Source organism: Taudactylus pleione, unplaced genomic scaffold, assembly GCF_031769625.1.
Source record: "Taudactylus pleione unplaced genomic scaffold, aTauple2 ptg000015l, whole genome shotgun sequence".
NCBI lineage: Eukaryota > Metazoa > Chordata > Amphibia > Anura > Myobatrachidae > Taudactylus > Taudactylus pleione.
In genome coordinates, this window is record NW_028284417.1 from 19,633,168 (window position 1) to 19,653,583 (window position 20,416).

The window sequence follows — 20,416 nt, forward strand, 5'->3', positions numbered from 1 at the left end:
AGTGTGCGTGTCAGACTGTGTGTTAGGGAATAGACTGTAAGCTCCAGTGGAGCAAGGACTGACGTGAATAGCCTGGAATTGCAAATGAGTGCTTCCAATAGATTTTAAAGAATTTGTGTTACTAGGAGAAAGGTGTACTTTATTTAGGTACAATATTTGAGAAACCATGCATGTTATTAGCTTATTGCCATGCATTCAGGAAACTGGTCTAAACTTCATCCATCCACTGGCTAGCCACAAAAAAAATTATTTTATTAACTTCATGATGATTAATACCATCCAGTGAAGGCAGATGCATGGCAATCTATGCATCTGCAAAGCATAGAGATTCAGAAACGGGGGAAATATTCTGTTTTAGCTCTATCATAGTTGTTATTCCTGTCTGTCATTAAGTGGAGCACTATGCACTCTGTTACCATCTAAACGAAGTACCTTCTGGCTGAAATTAGTATCTTTGTAACTCAGTCCTTCTATATATTCTGTTTGCACTGTTGTCTGTGTACAGTAGTTGATGAATGATTTTTCTTGCGCTATATATTTAGTACAGTTGTTATATAAATTGTTGATACTGCAGATATAGCAGACAGTTTCTTAATAGTTTTTTTCTTCTCCAATGGCCTGCCATATGTTTAGATTGTACAATAAATATTAGCCTACAATGTCTAACTAAATGCAAGTCGTATTTTGCATTCTATAGAATTTGTTTTATATTGCCAAGCATAATTTGAGGATAGTAGAAATAGAAAAGTGATTTGTCCTTTTGTCTCCTCTAGGCTTCTGACTCAGAATGTTGGATTACTCTATGTTGGGAGCTATGACCGTCCTTTTTCTCAGATAAAGGTATGTTTTTGTTTTTTGGGGTTTTTTTGAAACGGCAATCAAAGAGCCGGTATATTATACAGTTTGTTCTTATTAAAGGGAACGGATAGATTTCTGTGTTTACCCTTCTTCAGTTAATTTTAATGGGTCCCAATTCCACATATGTATACAACACTGATGTCTCTAAATTATATATCTAGGTAAGAGTGTATTATGATTATATTCCACAAACTTGCAATAACAGGAGACATCTTTTTGAATCCTATAAATGGTAACCACCTGTCACACACCCTAAGAATTGTACTGTGTCGCTAAAAATATATATAAATAGCCTAAAAATGCTATATAGACTGTCCCCCAGCCCTGTAATTTTAAACGCTCTGAAAACCTATTTTACTAGAGGCTGTTCTACTGTCACGTGTACTAATGACACTGGTACACCCTCGCTGCTGTCCCCATCTCTGCTTATAGCCACATTCACTCATTGTCATTTTCCCATTAGATTATTACCTTTCTGATGAGCAGGTCTTGTTCACTTTGTATGTCCCTGTTCTATATGTTTATAGTAGAAGAATGTTCCAGTGCAGAGAGGTTGTAGACCTTGATTTAAGGTTAGAACGAACTGAATGTTTACTGAGGAGTGCAGGAGATTATATGTGGGGGGTATTTTGGGACTGACATGAGGACATGTCTTTTCATTATGTTAATTATTAGGTTCTGGACAGTCCCCAATAATTAACATTCCTACTTGCGGCGAGCGCCAGAGCAATTCATCATTGCTCTGGCACGAAGACAACTGATCTGAAAATCAGCTGTCTCCCTGAAAGTTTTCACTGCTCCTTTCAGAGGAGTGAAACTTAGTACTGCCGATTCTGACTTGGCAGTGCTAGTGCGCCTGTGTGACCTAGAGTTCCTGCAGGCGCACAAAGCCCCAGCGTCTGGTGGAGGGATCCAAAAAAATCTCTCTGCACAACCCAGGACTCCTTCCCATAGGGAAGGAGCAGGTGTGTGGGAGCAAACGCCATTTTAAGATGGCGAATGCTCCCGCAGTCAGGCTTTGAAAATATTATATTTTTGGAGCTTAATGAATTTAGGTCCCAATACTAGTGTATAAGGACAGCGGGCCACATCAGGATAGAAAGTCTTGTGTTACCTTTATGATGAATGGCCCCTAAACTTATTTTCTACAAAAGTAGGTGAAAATGAAAATTTTGTAGAAATGAAGGGATAATGAATAGACCCTGTAATCTGTTAAATGGTAAATCATGGGCTGTGAGGGAGAACGTAAATGTGGTTCAGAAATGAATTGAAGGTGGCAATGAAACCTATTAAGTTTAAAAGACTAAATAGATGTTCAAATACTGAAGTAGGTTTGCTTGGAAACTGAAAGGGCATCCGGAGCCTTCTCTTGGGCAGTGCTAATTCTGATCATCTCAAGCCTCCATTGCCAGCAGCTCTCCCAGCAGCAGCGCAGTAACAGTTGGGAGTGTTGCTGTAGGGTAGTGAAAATCAGAATCGGCCCCAGACAGCCAGAGCTGGGTTGGAGTGAGGGCCTGCAACAGAAACTTCGGGGCCCATCATACTCATTTTTCTTGTCCCCACCCCTTCCCTCCCCACTTGGTACAAGCTGGTTGGCTTGAGTATTTTCTTACATTTGCAATGGGGAACCTCTAAAGAAATGGATCCTTCCTGGACAGATGATAGCTTCAGACGGTATGCACCATTTATGTAGACAATCGCATGGGCCAGAAGGTGCCTATTTAAGTAGGAATATTACCAATGTCATCATCATACAACACAGGTTATATGCTTTTGTTTTTTTTAAATTGGTGTCTTAATGAAGATTATTGTGCCACAGCCCCTTCCCTCCTGGTCTCTTCGGCTGTCTCATCCTACCATGTCTCTCCATTGCCTCAGATCCCTATCTACCGTCTCTCCATAGCCACAGATCAACCTATGTCTCTGCATAGCCTCAGACACCCTCCCCACGTGTCTAACCAGCAGCCACAGCCCCCCCACCTGTCTCTTCAAAAGCCATAGCCCCCCCCCCTTGTCCATGCAGCAGCCTTGGGCCCCCTTAGTCTTTGCAGCAGAAGTCACAGCTCCCCCTCCCCTCAATTTCCAGCAGCAGGCACCTCCCCCCACCCCAGCCACAACCTCCCTGTGTTTCTCCTTAACCCCACACTTACCTAAGCTGCATCTTCTGTGCTTACTCCTCCTGACAGCGGCGGCAGGCTCCTCACTGGGCTGATCTTCACCCAAGCAGTGCGCGGATGTCATGACGTCATGCGCACTGCGGCCAAAAAAAAAAACTTTATTGACCCGGCCAGGAGGTGACAGTGACAGTGGAGAGGCTCCCCATCCGATTCTTCCTAATACTGCAGCGACGCGGATCCCACACAGATTGGCTGGCACTGTCACTGGGGCTGGTCAGTGCATCTCTACTCAGGGGGCCTCCTGAGAGATGGGGGCTCGAACACTGCTTGGCCAGACTCCTTTAGCATCCTCCCTCCTGTTCTCGAGCTGACTGCCAAAGAGGTCACTGACTCACGGCTGGCAGGCGCAGAAACAGACAGATCTCAGGTGCACAACTCCAAATTACTGATAATAAATAAATGCAATAACATTTTGCAATCAAGAGGTTTTTAGCATAATCATGGCCATGGTTATGGGCCTACCCACCATATCCAGGTAACCTCTTTAGGGTAGGTCCCTAACATACTAGGGTTCAACTCCAGAGCACAGGACACCCCTAAATCAGCACAGCCTAGCCACCCCATGGCATTGCCATAGTGAGAAAAGTGAAGTAAAAAAAGTAAGAGCAGCTATGGCTGCATAGAAATGTGAAAATACAAATATAATGAAACAAAGTATTAAAATTGCTTTTAAACCTTTTTTGGTCTACTCGAGGGCATTGCATTATAACACATTCTTTCTTTTCTGCACAATTTTAATACTTTGTTTCATTATATTTGTATTTTGACCTCACTATGGCAATTCCCTGGGGTGGCTAGGCTGCGCTGATTTAGGGGTGTCCTGCACTCTGGATTTGAGCCCTAGAATGTTAGGGACCTACCCTAAAGAGGTTACCTGGATATGGTGGGTAGGCCCATAACCTTGGCCATGATTATGCTAAAAACCTCTATTGATTGCAAAATGTTATTGCATTTATATATTATCAGTAATTTGGAGTTGTGCACCTGAGATCTTTCTGTTTCTGTGCCTGCAATTAGTCTCATCAGGTAGCACCTCCCATTATATATATTCGGGGTGTGCAGTCCAGGAATCTTTCCTATACACATTTTCGGGCTCAACAGTCCCATCATTATTCATCCTCAAGCAAGTCTTGAGGAGGAATAATGATGGGACAGAGAGACATAGAATGGTGGAAGAAGAGATAAGATAAATGAAGTGCATGGTAAAGTAAGACATGGACTAGTTGGGAAAGGCATGCGCGCACGCAGGTGGGGTTTCAGAGTACTCAGAAAGCCCGCGCCCCCCCCCCCCCCCCGATGGACTAAACTTGTTTCATAGAGACGGAGACAGCCTTGTCTCAGTCTCTGCATGCAGCCATGCATTAGCCGCGGCTCACCCGCAGCGCCAGGTGTGACGGAGCGGTCGCTCCTCAGATAGAGAGCTCTGATTGGCAGAACTCTCTGCAGAGGATATGGCCGAGGCAGGAGCAGCTGCGGTTGGTGAGTAGCAGCAGCAGCTCCGCTGGACTCTGGTGGCGACCTCCCTCCTCAGCCCTTGGTTTTGTAAGTATGCTTGCTTTCGTGTGTGTGTGTATATTCTGTGTGTAATTATGTTTGTGCTTATTTGTGTATGTATGCTGTGGGTAAATATGCTTATGTGTGTATGTTATATGTGTGTGTATATATACAGTATGTGTGTGTGTGTATAGATATATATATTTATATTTATGGAAGTACCCCCTTAAAAATCCTGCGTTTGCCCCTGGCAGGTATTAAGAGATGGGGAGGAATAATTGATTCAGGATGTGCAAAACAATAGAGCTGTTGGAGCATCCTTTTTTGGGTATAGGCAATGGAACTCAGAAGACTGCCATCAGCTACTGAAGCAACTGTCTTATATGGTTCATATTTACCTGTACAGTTTGTATATGGGTGGGGTACATGGAATATTAATGAAATGCAATTTAAAAATAAAAAATTACAAATTGATAAAATAATGCTTAATGTGTCTGTACACAATGTTTGTGGTTACCAAATTAAACTATTCAAAAAGTATTATAAATGTGTGGAAAGGCATGTGTTTTATGCATTAACTGAAAAGCATAGATGGGTAATGAGCCTAATTTAAGCTCCAATTTCATGCATTCATTTACAGATACAGATTTGCAGCCTGCATTCATAGATCTGACTTTGAAACATGCATTTTAGTCACAGAGAAAATACAATATTTCCATAATTTCCCATGGGCACAATTTATTAGTTAAGTCTACAAATAATGAAAAGGTCAAATAGTATGTCATTCAAAGTTGTGCTCCGCATTTGCAGAAACTGTTTTGCATAGGTTGTATTTTTCAAATTATAACCTTGAAGTCACTTGTTCTAGCTTCTGCCCTTGATCACATATCTCGCCTTTTGTCTAACTGAACCCTATGTTTTCTCTTGGCAACAGCTGCTGTTTCTCTTTAGGGAGAACCTCTTTTATATCTGAATCCACATTTATATCATTACAGAACTATCTTGTGACTATGCAACATGAAGTATTTTCAGTAACTCAGCTGTATTGTTTTTTGTTTTTGTTTTGACATTCTATTTAGTATTGTGAGTATACATATATCATTTAGTTGATTGTTTTATCCTTTGTTTATTTTGCATAGCAATTTAAAAAATGATCCCTAATCGTCTGTAAGAAAGTTTTGAGTATTGTCAGAAGTTGCTAGAGTAGTAGATGCTGATATAGAATTTGTTATCTTAGTCTATATTGTGCTGTTAATTATACCCCTTTCAGACAGAGAAAAGGACCTGAGAATTTTCCAGGGCAAGCTGGGTCAACCGGGGTCCTTTTTCTGTGTGAAAGGGGTAAACCTGGGTTGAAATCTCCAGGACTTCGACCCTGGTCGCTACCAGGGTTATTCCCATGTTCGACCCAAGTTGTCTGCTGTTTAAAAGGTATGACCCGGGTCACGATGACCCAGGTCAAGCCTAAAAGGAACTGATTGGAGGGCACAGTGGGCGCTCTGAGATAACAACATCTCCAAGAGCCCACTGAAAGACGAAAGACCCGGGTCCAGGGTGAACGGCGAACTGAATCCCCGGCTTCTACCCGTGTTCAGTGTCCCAGGTCTGAGCCAGGTTAAAGATGGGGTTTCTGTCTGAAAGGGATATAATGTCATACTTTATGGCATGGCTAATTTTAGAGCAGATCAGAAAGGACATTTACCAACATGGGGTCATAGGGGCCATGAAGCGATCAGTGTTCAAAAATACTAATTTCATTACTTTAATTTGACTTAAATGTCATAATTTGTATTTATTTCTAATTAACCTGGATGTTGAGGAACTCAGATTTTCTTCTCTGGGTCCTTTTGTGTTTAAACCTGACTGTGCTGTAAGCATTCTTTAAAACGCAAGTGGGCATTGCATAAAATGTTTAGTGGCATCAAAAAAACTATAACAAAGCAACTCTGTGCTAACTATTGAAAAAGTTTTTACATGACCTGTCTGCAAAACGTGCCACTAAATGTGCTTGATATGAATTTCATTGTTAAAGGCTGTTTAGGGCTGATATGGAATCTTTTCCAGTCAATAATGTTATGATAACATAATGCTCTTCCTGAAAAGATCATTGAATCTCTACGCACACTTAAGTATTAGTGCTGGCTGCGAGTTAATCACAGGGTTGCGGTGAATGGAGGAGAGGTGAGGGGCGGTGAGTACTGCTGTGAGGGAAGGCGAGGTGTGAAGAGAGGTGAAGGAAGATGTGAGGAGAGGTGAGCTCTGCTATGAGGAGAGGTGAGTGCTGATGTGAGGACATTTGAGGTGTGGTCTGAGGAGAGGTAAGTGCTGTTGTGAAGGAAAGTGATGTGTGAGGAGAGGTATGCTGCTGAGCGGGGAGGTGAGGAGAGGTGAGTGCTGCTGGGAAGTGAGTTGTGAGGATAGGTGAGTGCTGGTGTGAGGGAAGGTGAGGCGTGAAGAGATGCGTGTTGCTGGGAGGGGAGGTGTGAGGAGAGGTGAGGGGTAGGTGTTAGGAGAGGTGTGCTGCTGTGAGGGAAGGTGTGGAGAGGTGAGTGATGCTGTGAGGGGAGGTGAGTGCTGATGCAAAGGCAGGAGAGGTTTGATCAGAGGTGATTGCTATGGTGAGGTGGGAGGGGAGGTGTGCTGCTGAGAGAGAAGGTGAGGAGAGGTTAGTACTGTTGTGAGGGAAGGTGAGGCATGAGGAGATGTAAGCTGCGGTGGAGGGGAGTGGAGGTGTGAGGGGAGATATGAAGATAGGCGAGTGCTACTGTGAGGGGAGGAGAGGTGAGAGCTGCTGTGAGGTGAGGGGATTTGAGGTGTGGTGTGAGGAAAGGCGAGTGCTCCTATGAGGGAAATGAGGTGTGAGTAGAGGTGTACTGCTCTGTGGGGAGGGGATGTGTAAGGAGAGGTGATTGCTACTGTGAGGGGAGGGGTGAGGAGTGTAGAGGTGTGTGCTGATGGGAGGGGAGGAAAAAAGTGTTGCTAGGAAAGGAATGTGCTGCTGGGAGAGGAGGGGAGGTGTGAGGAGAAGTGAGTGCTCCTGGGAGGGGAAGTATGAGGATAGGTGAGTGCTACTTTGAGGTTAGGTGGGGTGTGAGGAGAGGTGAGTGCTCTTATGAGGGAAGGCGTGAGGAGAGGTGCGTGCTGCTGGCAGGGGAGATGAGGGTGAGGAGAGGCGAGTGCTGCTGGGAGGTGAGGTGTGAGGAGAGATGAGTGCTGCAGTGAGGCGTGAGGAGATGTGTTCTGCTGGGAGGGGAGCTGTGAAGAGAGGTGTGAGTGCTGCTGTGAGGGGTGGTATGAGGGTAGGTCAGTTCTACTATGAGTAGAGTTGAGTGCTGCTATGAGGAGAGGTGAGTGCTGTTGTGAGGGAAGGTGAGGTGTGCTGTGCTGCTGGGAGGGGTGATGTGCGTAAAGGTGAGTGCTGCTGTTGTGAGGGCTGGCAAGGTGTGAGGAGATGTGTGCTGCTTTGAAGGGTGCTGTGCTGGGAGAGTAGCAAACAGGGTGCAAAGAAGACCACCTGAAGTAAAGAAGAAGGATAAGCCAGCCACGGAAGAAGAGGCGGCGCAGCTGGCCAGGATGGACCAGCAGCCGAAACAAGAAGTTATGAACCGGAGAGTGCTGCAGTTCTGGAAAGTAAAAGAGCTAAACAAAGCTCCCCACTGCAGCTTCTCGCGGCACCATGGTAGGCGACTTCGGACACCTTCACTTATTTTACCCTCCCTAAACCACTAGGGTTGTCTGGCACTAGTCCCATGGATGCATTCGGGCCTGTGGTGCTTGTTAGGCATGCAGATAGCCCGTGTCCCTGGGCTTTAGGCCCAGGTCACACTGTCATTATTTTGAAGTAGTTGTATGGAAACATCAGGGGGGGCTTACTATTTGGGACTGTCTAAGTAAAGCCCTGATATTTCCATACTCCCACTTCAAAATGTCATCTTTGACCATATTTATTCATTATTTGATGTCTTTTATATTTTACCTCCTGAATTGATCCAAGGGCAGTTTTTGACACTTAGGAATTTCTGTGACGCAATGATCCATGAGTGCTTTTCACTTCCTTTGTTGGTGCTAAACACCTAACTTAGTGATGGGTACAACTAGAACAGCAATGATTAAATGGATTGTCTGTTAGGGACAGTAAAATAACCATAATAGACTTTTATGCAAACAGTAATGTTCCTTTTAGATGATTGGGTTTTATAAATGCGCTCATAATACCCGGGGAGCTATTTATCAAGGCTTCCATTTTTGACCACATAAGTAGTATTTCCTATCGCCATATCTTGCAACAACAAATACTCTTTGGAGGCAATTTATCAATATTTTCTTGCAGGGACGTGGGTTCCGGTAAGAGCCTGTTCCCTGCGAAGACTAAACTATAAACTGATCATTTACGCAATCACTGTACTTCCAGGTTTGGATCATATACAGCAAGCATGAATTAATGGATCCATCTAAAAAAAAATTACATTAATGTACTACAATGGCTATAGCGATCAGGTGCCAAGCTTCGCTTTTCAGAGTTTGCTAATATTGACCGTACCACAGTCCCTAAAGTAACCTACTGTATGGGGCAGCTTTTGAGAGGCCACAGTGGATTTCCGATATCTGTTGTGGGAACTTTCCAATGCAGTCAGTGGAATCTTAATGGGGACATTTTCCACAAAAACTCTTTAATAAATGTTATCAGATATTTATCTGTGCTTACTAGCTTTGTCTGTCCAGATGTTGTGGAAGTGTGAAATCCTATGTCCTAACAGCCGGGAAATAATGGGACTTGTAGTTTCACAAAGATGGAGAGCTATGAGCTTTCCAAATCCTGGTGTGAAGGGTTGATAGTGTTCGGTGTAGTTGCAATTGCAAGGTGAGAAATCTAAACAACTGGGGACTGCTGTGTATGACAGAAGAGGCATTTATGACAGCACTTTAGTTTAAAGATAATGTAACCTATATATTACGCTGGGTAGTGGCACAGTATACAGTGTAGAGGAACCTGTCACGATTGGAAATAGATGCCCAGCTGCAGGTTTAGCAAAGGACAGTTTTAACTTGTTCTGTAATATAGCAGTATGTACAATATTCATGTGTCCTCTTCATGTCATACAGTACTTTAGTTTGCATTATTATATTAAACCGACTGTACTATGACTAGTTGTAAGAGGCTTACAAAGCCAAGAGAGAATTACCTTTTTACATCCCTATGCCATTATGCAATTAGCATTGTAATATGTTTTTCTATCCTGTTTTGCTAAAAAGAAACTCGCACATTGTAAGAGCTTTGATTGCAAAAGTAGTTTTGAAACACCGAAAGCTAATGTACTGTATATGGATTCATGCCTTTTGTAAATACACAGTAATTCTACTAAGTCTGTAGTGATTGTGTTTCCCCAGTGATAATGTTTTATAAAAGGAAATAGAACACTATGTTTTTCCTGGTAGCAAAGTCACAAAGTTTATAATTTAGCCTGTACAAAATCCATTTAAAATGTCAAAAGTTGCAGTCGGCTTAAACTGACCTTTTAGAGTAATTGAATGAAAACCATTTTCCGTCAAGCTTTATTTTTAAAGGGTCATGCTTGTTTATGAAGTAGTAGGCTTTGGTTTTCTGGCACAGTATACAGTTTAATTTATTACTTGTTAACTTTGTAGCCCGCACTTCACTGTTATCCATAACTTTGATCTTATGCCTTTTTTTCTGTTAAAGTGTAATCTGCTGTTCTGCTTCTAAACATGCAAAATACTATTTAATACTTCATCTGAGATATATGATGACAAGAGCACAAGATAATGGCAATGTAGTTTTCTTACTCTGTTTGTTCTCATATTTTATGCAGTTGAGTAGACCCTAATCCTGATCCTGCATGTGTGACTGGCTAGATATTAAATAAGGTCTCTGTTCAAATGTAATAGTACTGGTTGATGTTCATTATGTAAATATTAAATAAACAAGCCAGCATATAAACAGTAGGGTGTGAATGACTCTTGCTGTAGCGTAGTGCATCGACCGGAGTTCTGCTTGCTTGAATATTGGGAGTGTGATTGGCAGTTTTAATTTACAGGTGATGTGTGATGTGGAAAGACCCAAGCAGTGCTGGAGGTGGGTAGTAGCTGTCCTAGCTGCTTGTAAGCATCAGGACTCTGCCCAATAAAAATAATAGGAGGCCAACATGAACTCCACCAGAAAGCGATAGATGAGGGTAGACATATTAGTTAAAAAGCATCTGTTTTAAAGAAAAAAAACCTTCAAGCTTCTGCTAGCCTGCTGCTCCTCAGTCCTATCTTTAGCCAGTTGTGCATGATTCTACAATAGAGATTCTATGTGGATGGCACCTTTTTGCTTGCCGTGTTCTTTCTTCTACCATTGTTAAAGGTAAGGCCGCATTTTCTGGTATCTATGTCTAGACTTTGGGTATACAAAGCCCATGTAGTTACAATGACAAATGAGCAACATTTGGTACAAAAGTAACTGATGATTATGGTAAATGTAGTTCTGTTAGAGCGCTAAAGGTTGCCCATCACTATTTAAAGTGTGTAAATCATTCATTTTAAATGTGTCTTCTCAACCATAGTAAATGAAAGACTTGATTTGTATAGCACCATCAGTTTATATCTGCAATTTAGGAATCACCGACCTGTGATCTGAGTGGTAAATTCTTCATGTGTTATTGCAGCTCTCTCTAGCACCTAAAGAGAATTTTGTTTGTTTGTTTTTTGCACATTGTGAACTAATAACAGCAAGCCTATAATAGTGACTTCCTCAACTTGTCACCATTACACACATTTCATTTGCATACAGTAGTTTAATAAAAAAAATCTAATTGCACTATTTTATATCCCTCAGTAAATTATACTTTTATTATAATACTGTGCATTTTTCTATGTGGGGAAATGAGGATGAAGCACTAATTTGCATTCTAAATCAACAAATTAACATTAGCCCTTTGCCTGTGCTTCTTTACTCCCCTCCCTACAGAGTCCTAGTTTATGATGTACCGTAGTTGGATCTTCATTATGGTCTTATGGGAATAGTTAATCATATGGCTGTAGGTAATTATCCTTTTAACATCATTATGCTTAATTATGATATATATATATATATATATATATCAACTGTTCCAGCTACATGCTAAGAGGCTATCTATTTTACAAGCAGCTGGCACATTAATAGATATAGTTTTTGTTCAGTTCCTTTATCTTTAAATAGAGTAATTGTATTAGTAAATCTGAGTAATAGTTGTGTTCCATACATGTGAGCAATCCATGACATTCCATCTATCTAGCTGTTCTGACAAGATTACATGACCTACACATCATCTCCTTCTGTCTTTTAGATGACGCTTTGTTCTGCTTAATAGGTTTATCATCATTCTTTAACCAACCGGGTTGTGACAAATAGTCTTTATTTCTCTTTTTAAAGAACGCTTACTCATTGGCCAATGATTTCTATAATCTAATAGAAATCATGGGTACAGCCACAGTCGCTTAGATTCCAAAAGAGAGAGTGTATTATTTTTAGCGTGTGGAATGATGCATTCTTACGCAGTATAATTAGCTACCTACACAGTTGCTGACTATTCAGGATCTGATTCTAGGAAATAAGCCAACTAACACAGACCTCCTCCATCTTTTTTTGCTGTGCGTTGGTGCTTTCTCTCATATTTGTGTTTGCAATTAATTAATATTATCAGCATATTCAAACTCTTTGACAGGAGGTTTTTTTTTTTACCTTATGATGAATATTTTAACTACATGATCATCTTTCCTTTAGTTCTATTAGATCTCTCAGCATGCACAATGCAAATACCTATATCCTGTTATATTACAATACTGGGCAAGGTCAAAGTCTAAAGCAGTGTTTGCCAAACTGGGTGCCGCAGCGCACTTACAGGGGGGCCGCACGGGCCCGCCTACCGCCGGGCAGTTTTTTTTTTTTCAGGCAGCTAGTCTTTATAGCAATGTGGTTCTCCCAATTTTGAGAGAACCGCATTAGGGAAGAGCCGGATGGGGGTCGAGATATAGAGCAGCAGACAGCTCCGTGCAGATCTTCATTCCTGCTGCTGCTTTATCTATGCTAGTGACACTCGGGGTCAGAGGAGCTTGTGCTGAGCCCTGATTGGTGGAGCTCAGCACATGCTCCTCTGACCCCAGCAGAGAGGATGGGACTACAGCAGCATGGAGGAGGAAGGAGTTGCTGGCTCCTAGTCCACATCAAGCAAGGTGATAGAGGTACTGCAGTCTGCCTGCATGTGTGTATGTATATGTGACCCAGCTGTATGTGTCTGTGTGTGACTCTGCTTGTGTGCATTTGTGCCATGTGACCATGCCTGTGTGTATGTATGTGTGACCCTTCCAGTATGTGTGTGTAGGTGTGACCCTGCCTGTATGTGTATGTATGTATGTATGTAGGTGTGTGTGTGTAGGTGTGACCCTGCCTGTTTGTATGTATTTATGTATGTATATGTCTCTGTGACCCTGCCAGTGTGTTTGTATTTGTATGTATGTCTGTGTGTATGTGTGACCCTGTCTGTATATTTGTGTGTATGTATGTCTGTTTGACCTTGCTTGTGTATATGTATGTATGACCTTACCTGTGTGTGTGTAGGTGTGACCCTGCCTGTATGTATGTGTCTGTGTTATCCTGCCTGTTTGTGTGTGTATGTATGTCTGTGTTACCCTGCCTGTACGTATGTATGTGCATGACTTATGCACACTTAAGAGGCTATTATTGTAAGAGAACCTCACTTTTGTCTGTGTTACATTAGCGTGAGTTCCAATGGAACCTCAACACTAATTGAATCTACCCCTTGGCTTAGGTGTGCCGCTATGAAATTCTGAGACTATAAGGGGTGCCACGCATAGAGAAAGTTTAGGAACCACGTGCCTAAAGGATTTATTTGTGAGGGTGTATGGCATGGAATGGGTATGTAATGCCGGCTGTCGGGATGCCTCCTGTCAGAATACCAACAACGGCAATCCCAATGGTTGGTATTCCGACAGGGGTCGGGTAAGTATACTTGTTAGTGACTAAAGAGTGTACCCTGATGGCGCAGTACTGGGATTCAGATAATCTGTATATATAATGATTTAAAAAATTAAAGTACTTAATTGTCTGATTGTTAATTACAAGATTTTTAAAAACAAATGTTTTCACAGTTGATAGGGTGGTAAAAACTTAGTTGATAAAATATAAGGACATAAAAACATGTAGAAACATGGAAAGAAAGGAGTAAAAAATAAGAAAACACAATGATGAAAGTAATATATTAGCAAATATCTTCTAAAATAAACAGCTCACACCTTGCAATTGATATAGTGAAGTAGTTTGCCTCTGGCTGTCGCAGTCCTTAACTTATACAGTTTGTCACATAACATGTATTGTTCTAAGGAGAATAAAGTATTGACCTTACTCGTTATATCAATAGATCAGTGATTTGTGTGCATAGTCATTAGGTTGCAGCATGTGCTGTTATGGGATAATTCCTTTTGGTATATGCTGCTTCTTCAGTGTAACAAGTAAATTCCCGTTAAAGTGGCTGTTTGTTAAATTGAAAAAAGAAGGTAACTCCCAGATATCCGGTGCCGCCGGCGGTGTCAGTAACGGAATGCTGATCCTCTGTATGGTGTCTGCATACAGTGGTCCTCCGTCCGTCTGTTCCTGGCTGCTGGCGGGATTGGATGGTTCGCGGATAACGCTGGCGGTGAGCGTGCACTCTTACCTTAAGTGTTTGTGTCTCCTCTTGTTGCGGATTAGGGGGCATGGCCAAAGCGTTTCGCCTGTCAAATCACGGCAGGCTTCGTCAAGGCTGTGTATACTTACCCAACCCTAACCCCCCTCCTTGTACCCTAACCCCCCCTGTTGTGCCAAACCACACTGTCTAAACCTAACCCTCCCCCTTTTCCTCAGCGGCTAACGCTAAGTGCGGATTTAGGGCGTGATTCAGAGCCGGTCGCTATTTGCGCTCGCTCGTCAAGAAAATAGGGGTGGCTATTCAAATGAACCGTTCGCTGTTTGCGGTCTGTTCACGCCTCTAGGTCTGAACGAGCGAACAAAACTTGCGGTCGTTTTTTGGGAAACTACGCCCCCTGGCCGCTCGCATCTTACGTCATGTCCGCTATTTATTAGATTAATCGAGTACATTGAACAGGGTATGAGCTGCTCGCTATTCTTGTGGTTGGTTTTTGCTACCACAATTTTGCGAGCAGTTCTGGCTAAAACAAAAACCAGTGACGTTGTCAATGACGCTGATGTTTTAATTATGCACACCCATAAAACGCCCGTTTTGACCTTTAAGCACGCCTGCGATCGGATCCCCACTCCCCGTTTTCAAGCACCTTCCCCTGTTACCACCCACATACGCCTTATTCTGTCACTCAAAATAGCAGGCATTCGCTATTTTGTGAGCACACGATTTTCGGCCGCACTGACTGGTTCACGCATGCGTATTACGATCCGTACGCATGCGCAGTTGGGCAAACATCGCTCAGAGCGAACGAGCAGCCACTTGCGTCCGGCTCTGAATCAGGCCCTTAGTTTGTTCAGGCTGCCGTCCTTCTGTGTTCCAGTGTCGGGATTAAGATAGGCATCAGTATTTAGATGCCTATATTAAGTCCCCTGTCAGTATTGAGACAGGCGGCATCGCGGCCGCCGGTTTTATAACTACATCCCGTCTGGCACATAGTTTCACACACTATAAGGACAGCATTACAGTTTGCCATTATGCATAGGCTGGGATTACCTATTTTGTACAGATTATGTAGTAGTTGACAGCCTATGAATACTATTCCTGTCATTGTATAATACCTATTTTTTCTACTTGTTTCACTTTCAACTGTATGTTGAACAATGAGATTGTAAAGCTGGTAATAGAATGTTTTCCTTCTACTTACATACAAATTTCCAGTTTGATTTACTGAACACAATTTTACTGGCACAAGTCTGTTGCAGAATTTGTAATACCATGATACAAAGTCAAATGTTTAACACCCAGTAATTCATTTGAAGGATAATGCTAAAGCTCTCACAGCACAGTAAGAAGAAAAAATGCTGTAATTTCCATTATAAAACTAAATACATATTTCATTAATATTTAGCTGGGTTTTCGCTTTCTTCCATTTTTCCTTTAATCCATTCATGTTTTTCTATTGTTTAAGTGTTAGTCTACATATCATGAATGGAAGATGTAAATATTGAAATCTTCCCATTGTATGTCTATATTAATACACAAATACTTTTATCTGCCACTCCTCTGTCTGCAAGAAGCAAATAAAAAAAAATATAATTGTAAAATATAGAAAATGAATAGGAAAAATGTGAATGTGTCTACTTTATAGTTATCTCTACTAATGACTAAAACACAGTATTTCTCTTTTGCACTGTAAACTACAATTAACTTGTCAGTTTGTGTTAGAGACAAAAAGGGCACCATTCTTTTTTCCATCACACGGATTAGAATCTATAATATAATTAGTACTGTAAACATACGTACAGTAGATGGGACGGATTGCCTCTGAAGCCTTATTTAGCAGAAATACTACATGGCCAAAAGTATGTGGACACCGCTTCTAATGCTGGGTACACAGTGGCCGATATATTGGCCGCTCATTTGATCGGCCAGTGTGTACAGACGGTATGTCTGTGAACCGGGTCTTTCACAGACATATTGCATTGGCTGTGCTGCACAGCCGTTGGACAGATATGTCTGCAGACATCTGTCCATCGGCAAGTGTATGCGGGCAGACCGACGGTACAAACACAGCGGCACTGTGTATGAACGATCATCATATAAAGATATGTCTGCAGCAGTGGCGTATCTATAATGGGTGCAGTGTGTGCGGGGCACACGGGCCCCCCTGCACTGCACACACTGCACCCATATAATTTTAGACTTACCTGTCCGTGGTCCTACGTCTGCGCTGCTCAGAACACCGGAAAATGGCCGCCGCGGCCATGTTTCCGGTTTTCTGCGCAGTAGACTCCAGGCACTAGAGTGTGCCCGGAGTCTACTGCGCATGCGGAGAACGCCAGAAAAATGGCTGTCGCGGCCATTTTCCGGCATTCTGCGCATGCGCAGTAGACTCCGGGAACACTCTAGTGTCCGGAGTCTACTAAGGCTCCGGTGGCTGGCTAGCTGTATCAGTTGGCTGCCAGCCACCGGGTAGAGAGGAGGGGGCCCCGCACAGGGAGTGCACACGGGCCCCTCCTCTCAAGACGCCCCTGATCTGCAGATCATTCAATCTGCAGATATATCTTTCAGGTGTGTACCCACCTTTAGTTGTGTGTGTGGCCATTTCAGCTACACCCACAGTTACATAAAATCAAGAATGCAGCTATGTAATCTCCATAGTCAAACATTAGAAGTAGAATGGGCTGTACTGAAGAGGTCAGTGACTTTTTAGAAAGTCATTGGATGCCAGCAAGAGACTTTGAGCTGCTCGGTCAACAGTGAGCGATTTTATAGTGAAGTGGTAACATGTAGGGGCAACAGCAGCTCAGCCATGAAGCAGTGGGGCAATACTAACTTGCAGAACAGTACCGCTGAGTGATATAGTATATAGTGCTTAAAAAACATCTGCCCTCGATGGCAACACTCACTATTTAGTTACAGATTAGGTTTCCATGCTTGAGCAGCAGCACACAAGCATCCGATCACCATGCACAATCCCAAATGTCTATTAGAGAGGTGTAAATCATACCTCCATTGGACTCTGGAGCAGTGGAAACGTGTTCAATGGAGTAACCAATCATGCTTCATGATCTGGCAGTCTGATGGATGTTTGAGATGCCGGGAAACCGCTCACTACCGAATGCATACTACCGACCATAAAGTTTGTTGTAATTTCATGGTTTGGCCTGTTACACCAACAATGGAGATACAGATGTGTCCACATACATCTTACTTCCTTGCACGGTAAACAGCCCTTCTAGTCGCACCATGCAGTGGAGTGACTCGGTAGCGCTGAGAGTCTTTTCGTTAGACTTTGTACCTTCAAATATGTCTTATTTGCAAAGTGAATAAAAAAATCCACATAGGAATATGTGGCATACCTATATTCTGTGTGCGACTGCGGGCGTATCTACATGTGAAATGATACGTTAGTGTCACAGCCACTGCCACTATAACACAGTATTTCACAATAAGTATAAGAGGCATTTGAAGGTAAAGATTTGCTACACGCGACAGAATTGCACGGCGCTCATGCATCATGTTTAAGGTAAAATGTATGTGGACACATCTGTACCAGTCCGATACTAATACAGATGGTTTTGGAATGAGATGTTTATAAAGCACACATGGGTGTTATGTTTGGATGTCCACATACTAGGCCTGATTTAGAGTGAACGCAGATTTGACAGTGTCTTTTGGTAATCACCTATCTGCGACTTTATGCAAATGCCACTACAAAGTCCATCCCTGGTTTGCATCCTTGCGTATGAATGTGTAAGGACTAAGACACCCACTTTCAGCGTCAGTAGACACTGTTATACCACCTGGTACGTCTTCAGACGCCACCATCAGTCGCACCATTGAAACTTGCACCAGCCCTATGTACACAAACAATTCAGCGACACACCCATTAGACGGACCATCTCCGTGCATCTGTTTAGACACAGCCCAGGAACGCCTACCACTTCCAAGACATTTCTGATACAGAGCACCTCAATTGCAACAGGGTCTCTGTGTCATGTATGTGCCATAGGAGTTTTTCAGGGATTTTCACGCACAGGCAGTAGCAAAAAATCGCTGAAATCATTGAACATCAGCATCTCTGAATCAGGCCCACTGTGTCCTATTGTGTTTGTAAACAAGTTTATGCTGTCACCTAGCATCTTTTGAGAAAGGCCTGGTATTAGACCGAAATGTTGACTGATATACCGACATGAAGTATTTGCGAGCACTGCAATATATTTGTTTGTGTAGTTGGTGCAGGGCGATGAAACGAAGCAAAAATACATCATCCTATGTTTGTACTGTATCCTCATGAAAAAAGGAAGAAATGACAGTGTAAATAAATACTCAGTGACATCACTTCAAATCCTCAAGCAGACTCACACAGGTGAAACCTCCACAGGTTCCTATGTGGTTACACTTGCAAAATAAATAATTTAAAATGTGTGAAATAGCCATTATCCAATGCTCCTTTTCAGGGATTCATTTCATTTAATTCAGATCATCCATGCAGACACCGACTAGTGAATCCTCCACTGGTCCCTATCTGATTGCACTTTATATGTATCGTATAACCAAGATCCATATCTTGTTTTCCCCTAGTTTGACCCATACAGATAGTTTCTTCTAATCTCCATCTCCAATCAACAATGTATGTGGTGATTAAAAGAGAGAGAACACATCCATCTAGTGTCATTTCCCTACAGATTTTAATCAAAAAAATATACACGATTGTCAGAAGTACACACACAGGAGCAAAACTTAGCTACAGATGTGTCTAACACCTCCTTGGTGTTAAACGGCCTTTCTAATCGTGCCATGTAGCGTTGCAACTCGGTAGTGCCAAGCGTCTTTTTGTGCGACTTTTTCCCCTTCAAATGCTCGATATTCGCAAAGTGATGTGAATAGGACGCACAAGCTGCTTATGCTGTTTACAAAGATATGATGAATGCCTATATTCTGTGTGCAACTGCAGATGTTTGGGAACAAATGGCTGATTGTCATTCGCTCCTATGCATTACTGGATTTTCATTCCAACCAACCAACTAGTTGGATGGTTGGAGGAAAGTTGGTCTGTTGTATGGCCATCTTAATGCTCAATGTTGGACTGGGTAGGGGCCTATGCTTAAGGGATGTGGCCAGCCACCACAGAGGCTGGCCAACCAGTAGAGCAGATGAAGAGTGCAGACAACATGGCTACTACAGTGCATGGCCTCGACCCCTTATAAATATATATAGTAAATACTGTTACTTCCTGCAGTATAGTTTACCAGATTAAGCACTGTAGTGAATACACAATAGTCATGGGAATTAAGTATAATGTAACTAAATATATATATATATAATTTTGCACATGATGGTGATCCTATCTGTATATACCACATCAATGCACTCTACAAATTGCAGGGGACCTCTGAACACACCAGTCAGTATCTACACCTCAAAGACTACATTAGGTCTATTAAAGGCCAAATACATGCAATTGTGAAAAAAAAAAAAGTTAAATTATATAAGTTATTACCACTGGGATGACTTAAGTGTTGATTACTTTTTTATTTTTTACAATTACATTCTTAGTTTGCAATATTCTATATTTTAAATGTTATTTTCACACAAGAAAACATTACATATGCTAACGAAATCACTAATTTTGATTGGCAGGAGCCAAGCATCCATGTACCTGCTCTACTGGTAACTTACCTTGTAATAGAGTAACAATGCATAATTGGTCTGGAACCTGACAACAGAGGAGGGTGTGGGGCCAATCGGGTATTCCCCTGTGGGCCGCTCTGACCCTGCTATTGCTCATATCTAGTTTTAATATAGGTATGCATTCATATTGTGTATGACATTCATAACCTGATGAAGTGGAGCGCGAAGAATATATTTTTAAAATTGTTACATGAGTTTAGAACTAGATATGAGCATTTGCCTCTCTTTAAATTATACAAATTGTCTTATTTATTTTATGTATTGTGTATGTTTTTTGAGTGTTTTAGTAGAATAAAGTGTTATTTATTACCAGTATTGGTTACACCTACTTTATCCTGGTACTAAATACATATATCTACATATCCAAATACACACCAGAGACACACTTACACCCAACCCATCTTTTTAGACAATCAACACACCAGTCACATGAGGGGCTAGTATACACCCCGGTACAGCGCAAGACCCTCTGTTTTAATAGCTATTGAATTAGAAAGTTTCACAGAAACT

General features: G+C 42.1%; 1 protein-coding gene across 2 annotated transcripts in view; it reads left to right on the forward strand.

The window, feature by feature from the left end:
• The window catches only part of RNGTT (RNA guanylyltransferase and 5'-phosphatase), a 337,387-nt gene that overhangs the window by 296,146 nt on the left and 20,825 nt on the right, over positions 1-20,416 (forward strand). For both annotated transcript variants that reach the window (XM_088470650.1, XM_088470640.1), the window contains one exon: positions 774-840. In XM_088470650.1, coding sequence (XP_088326776.1) covers positions 774-840 — 67 coding nt within the window. The remainder of the gene's footprint in view (positions 1-773; positions 841-20,416) is intronic.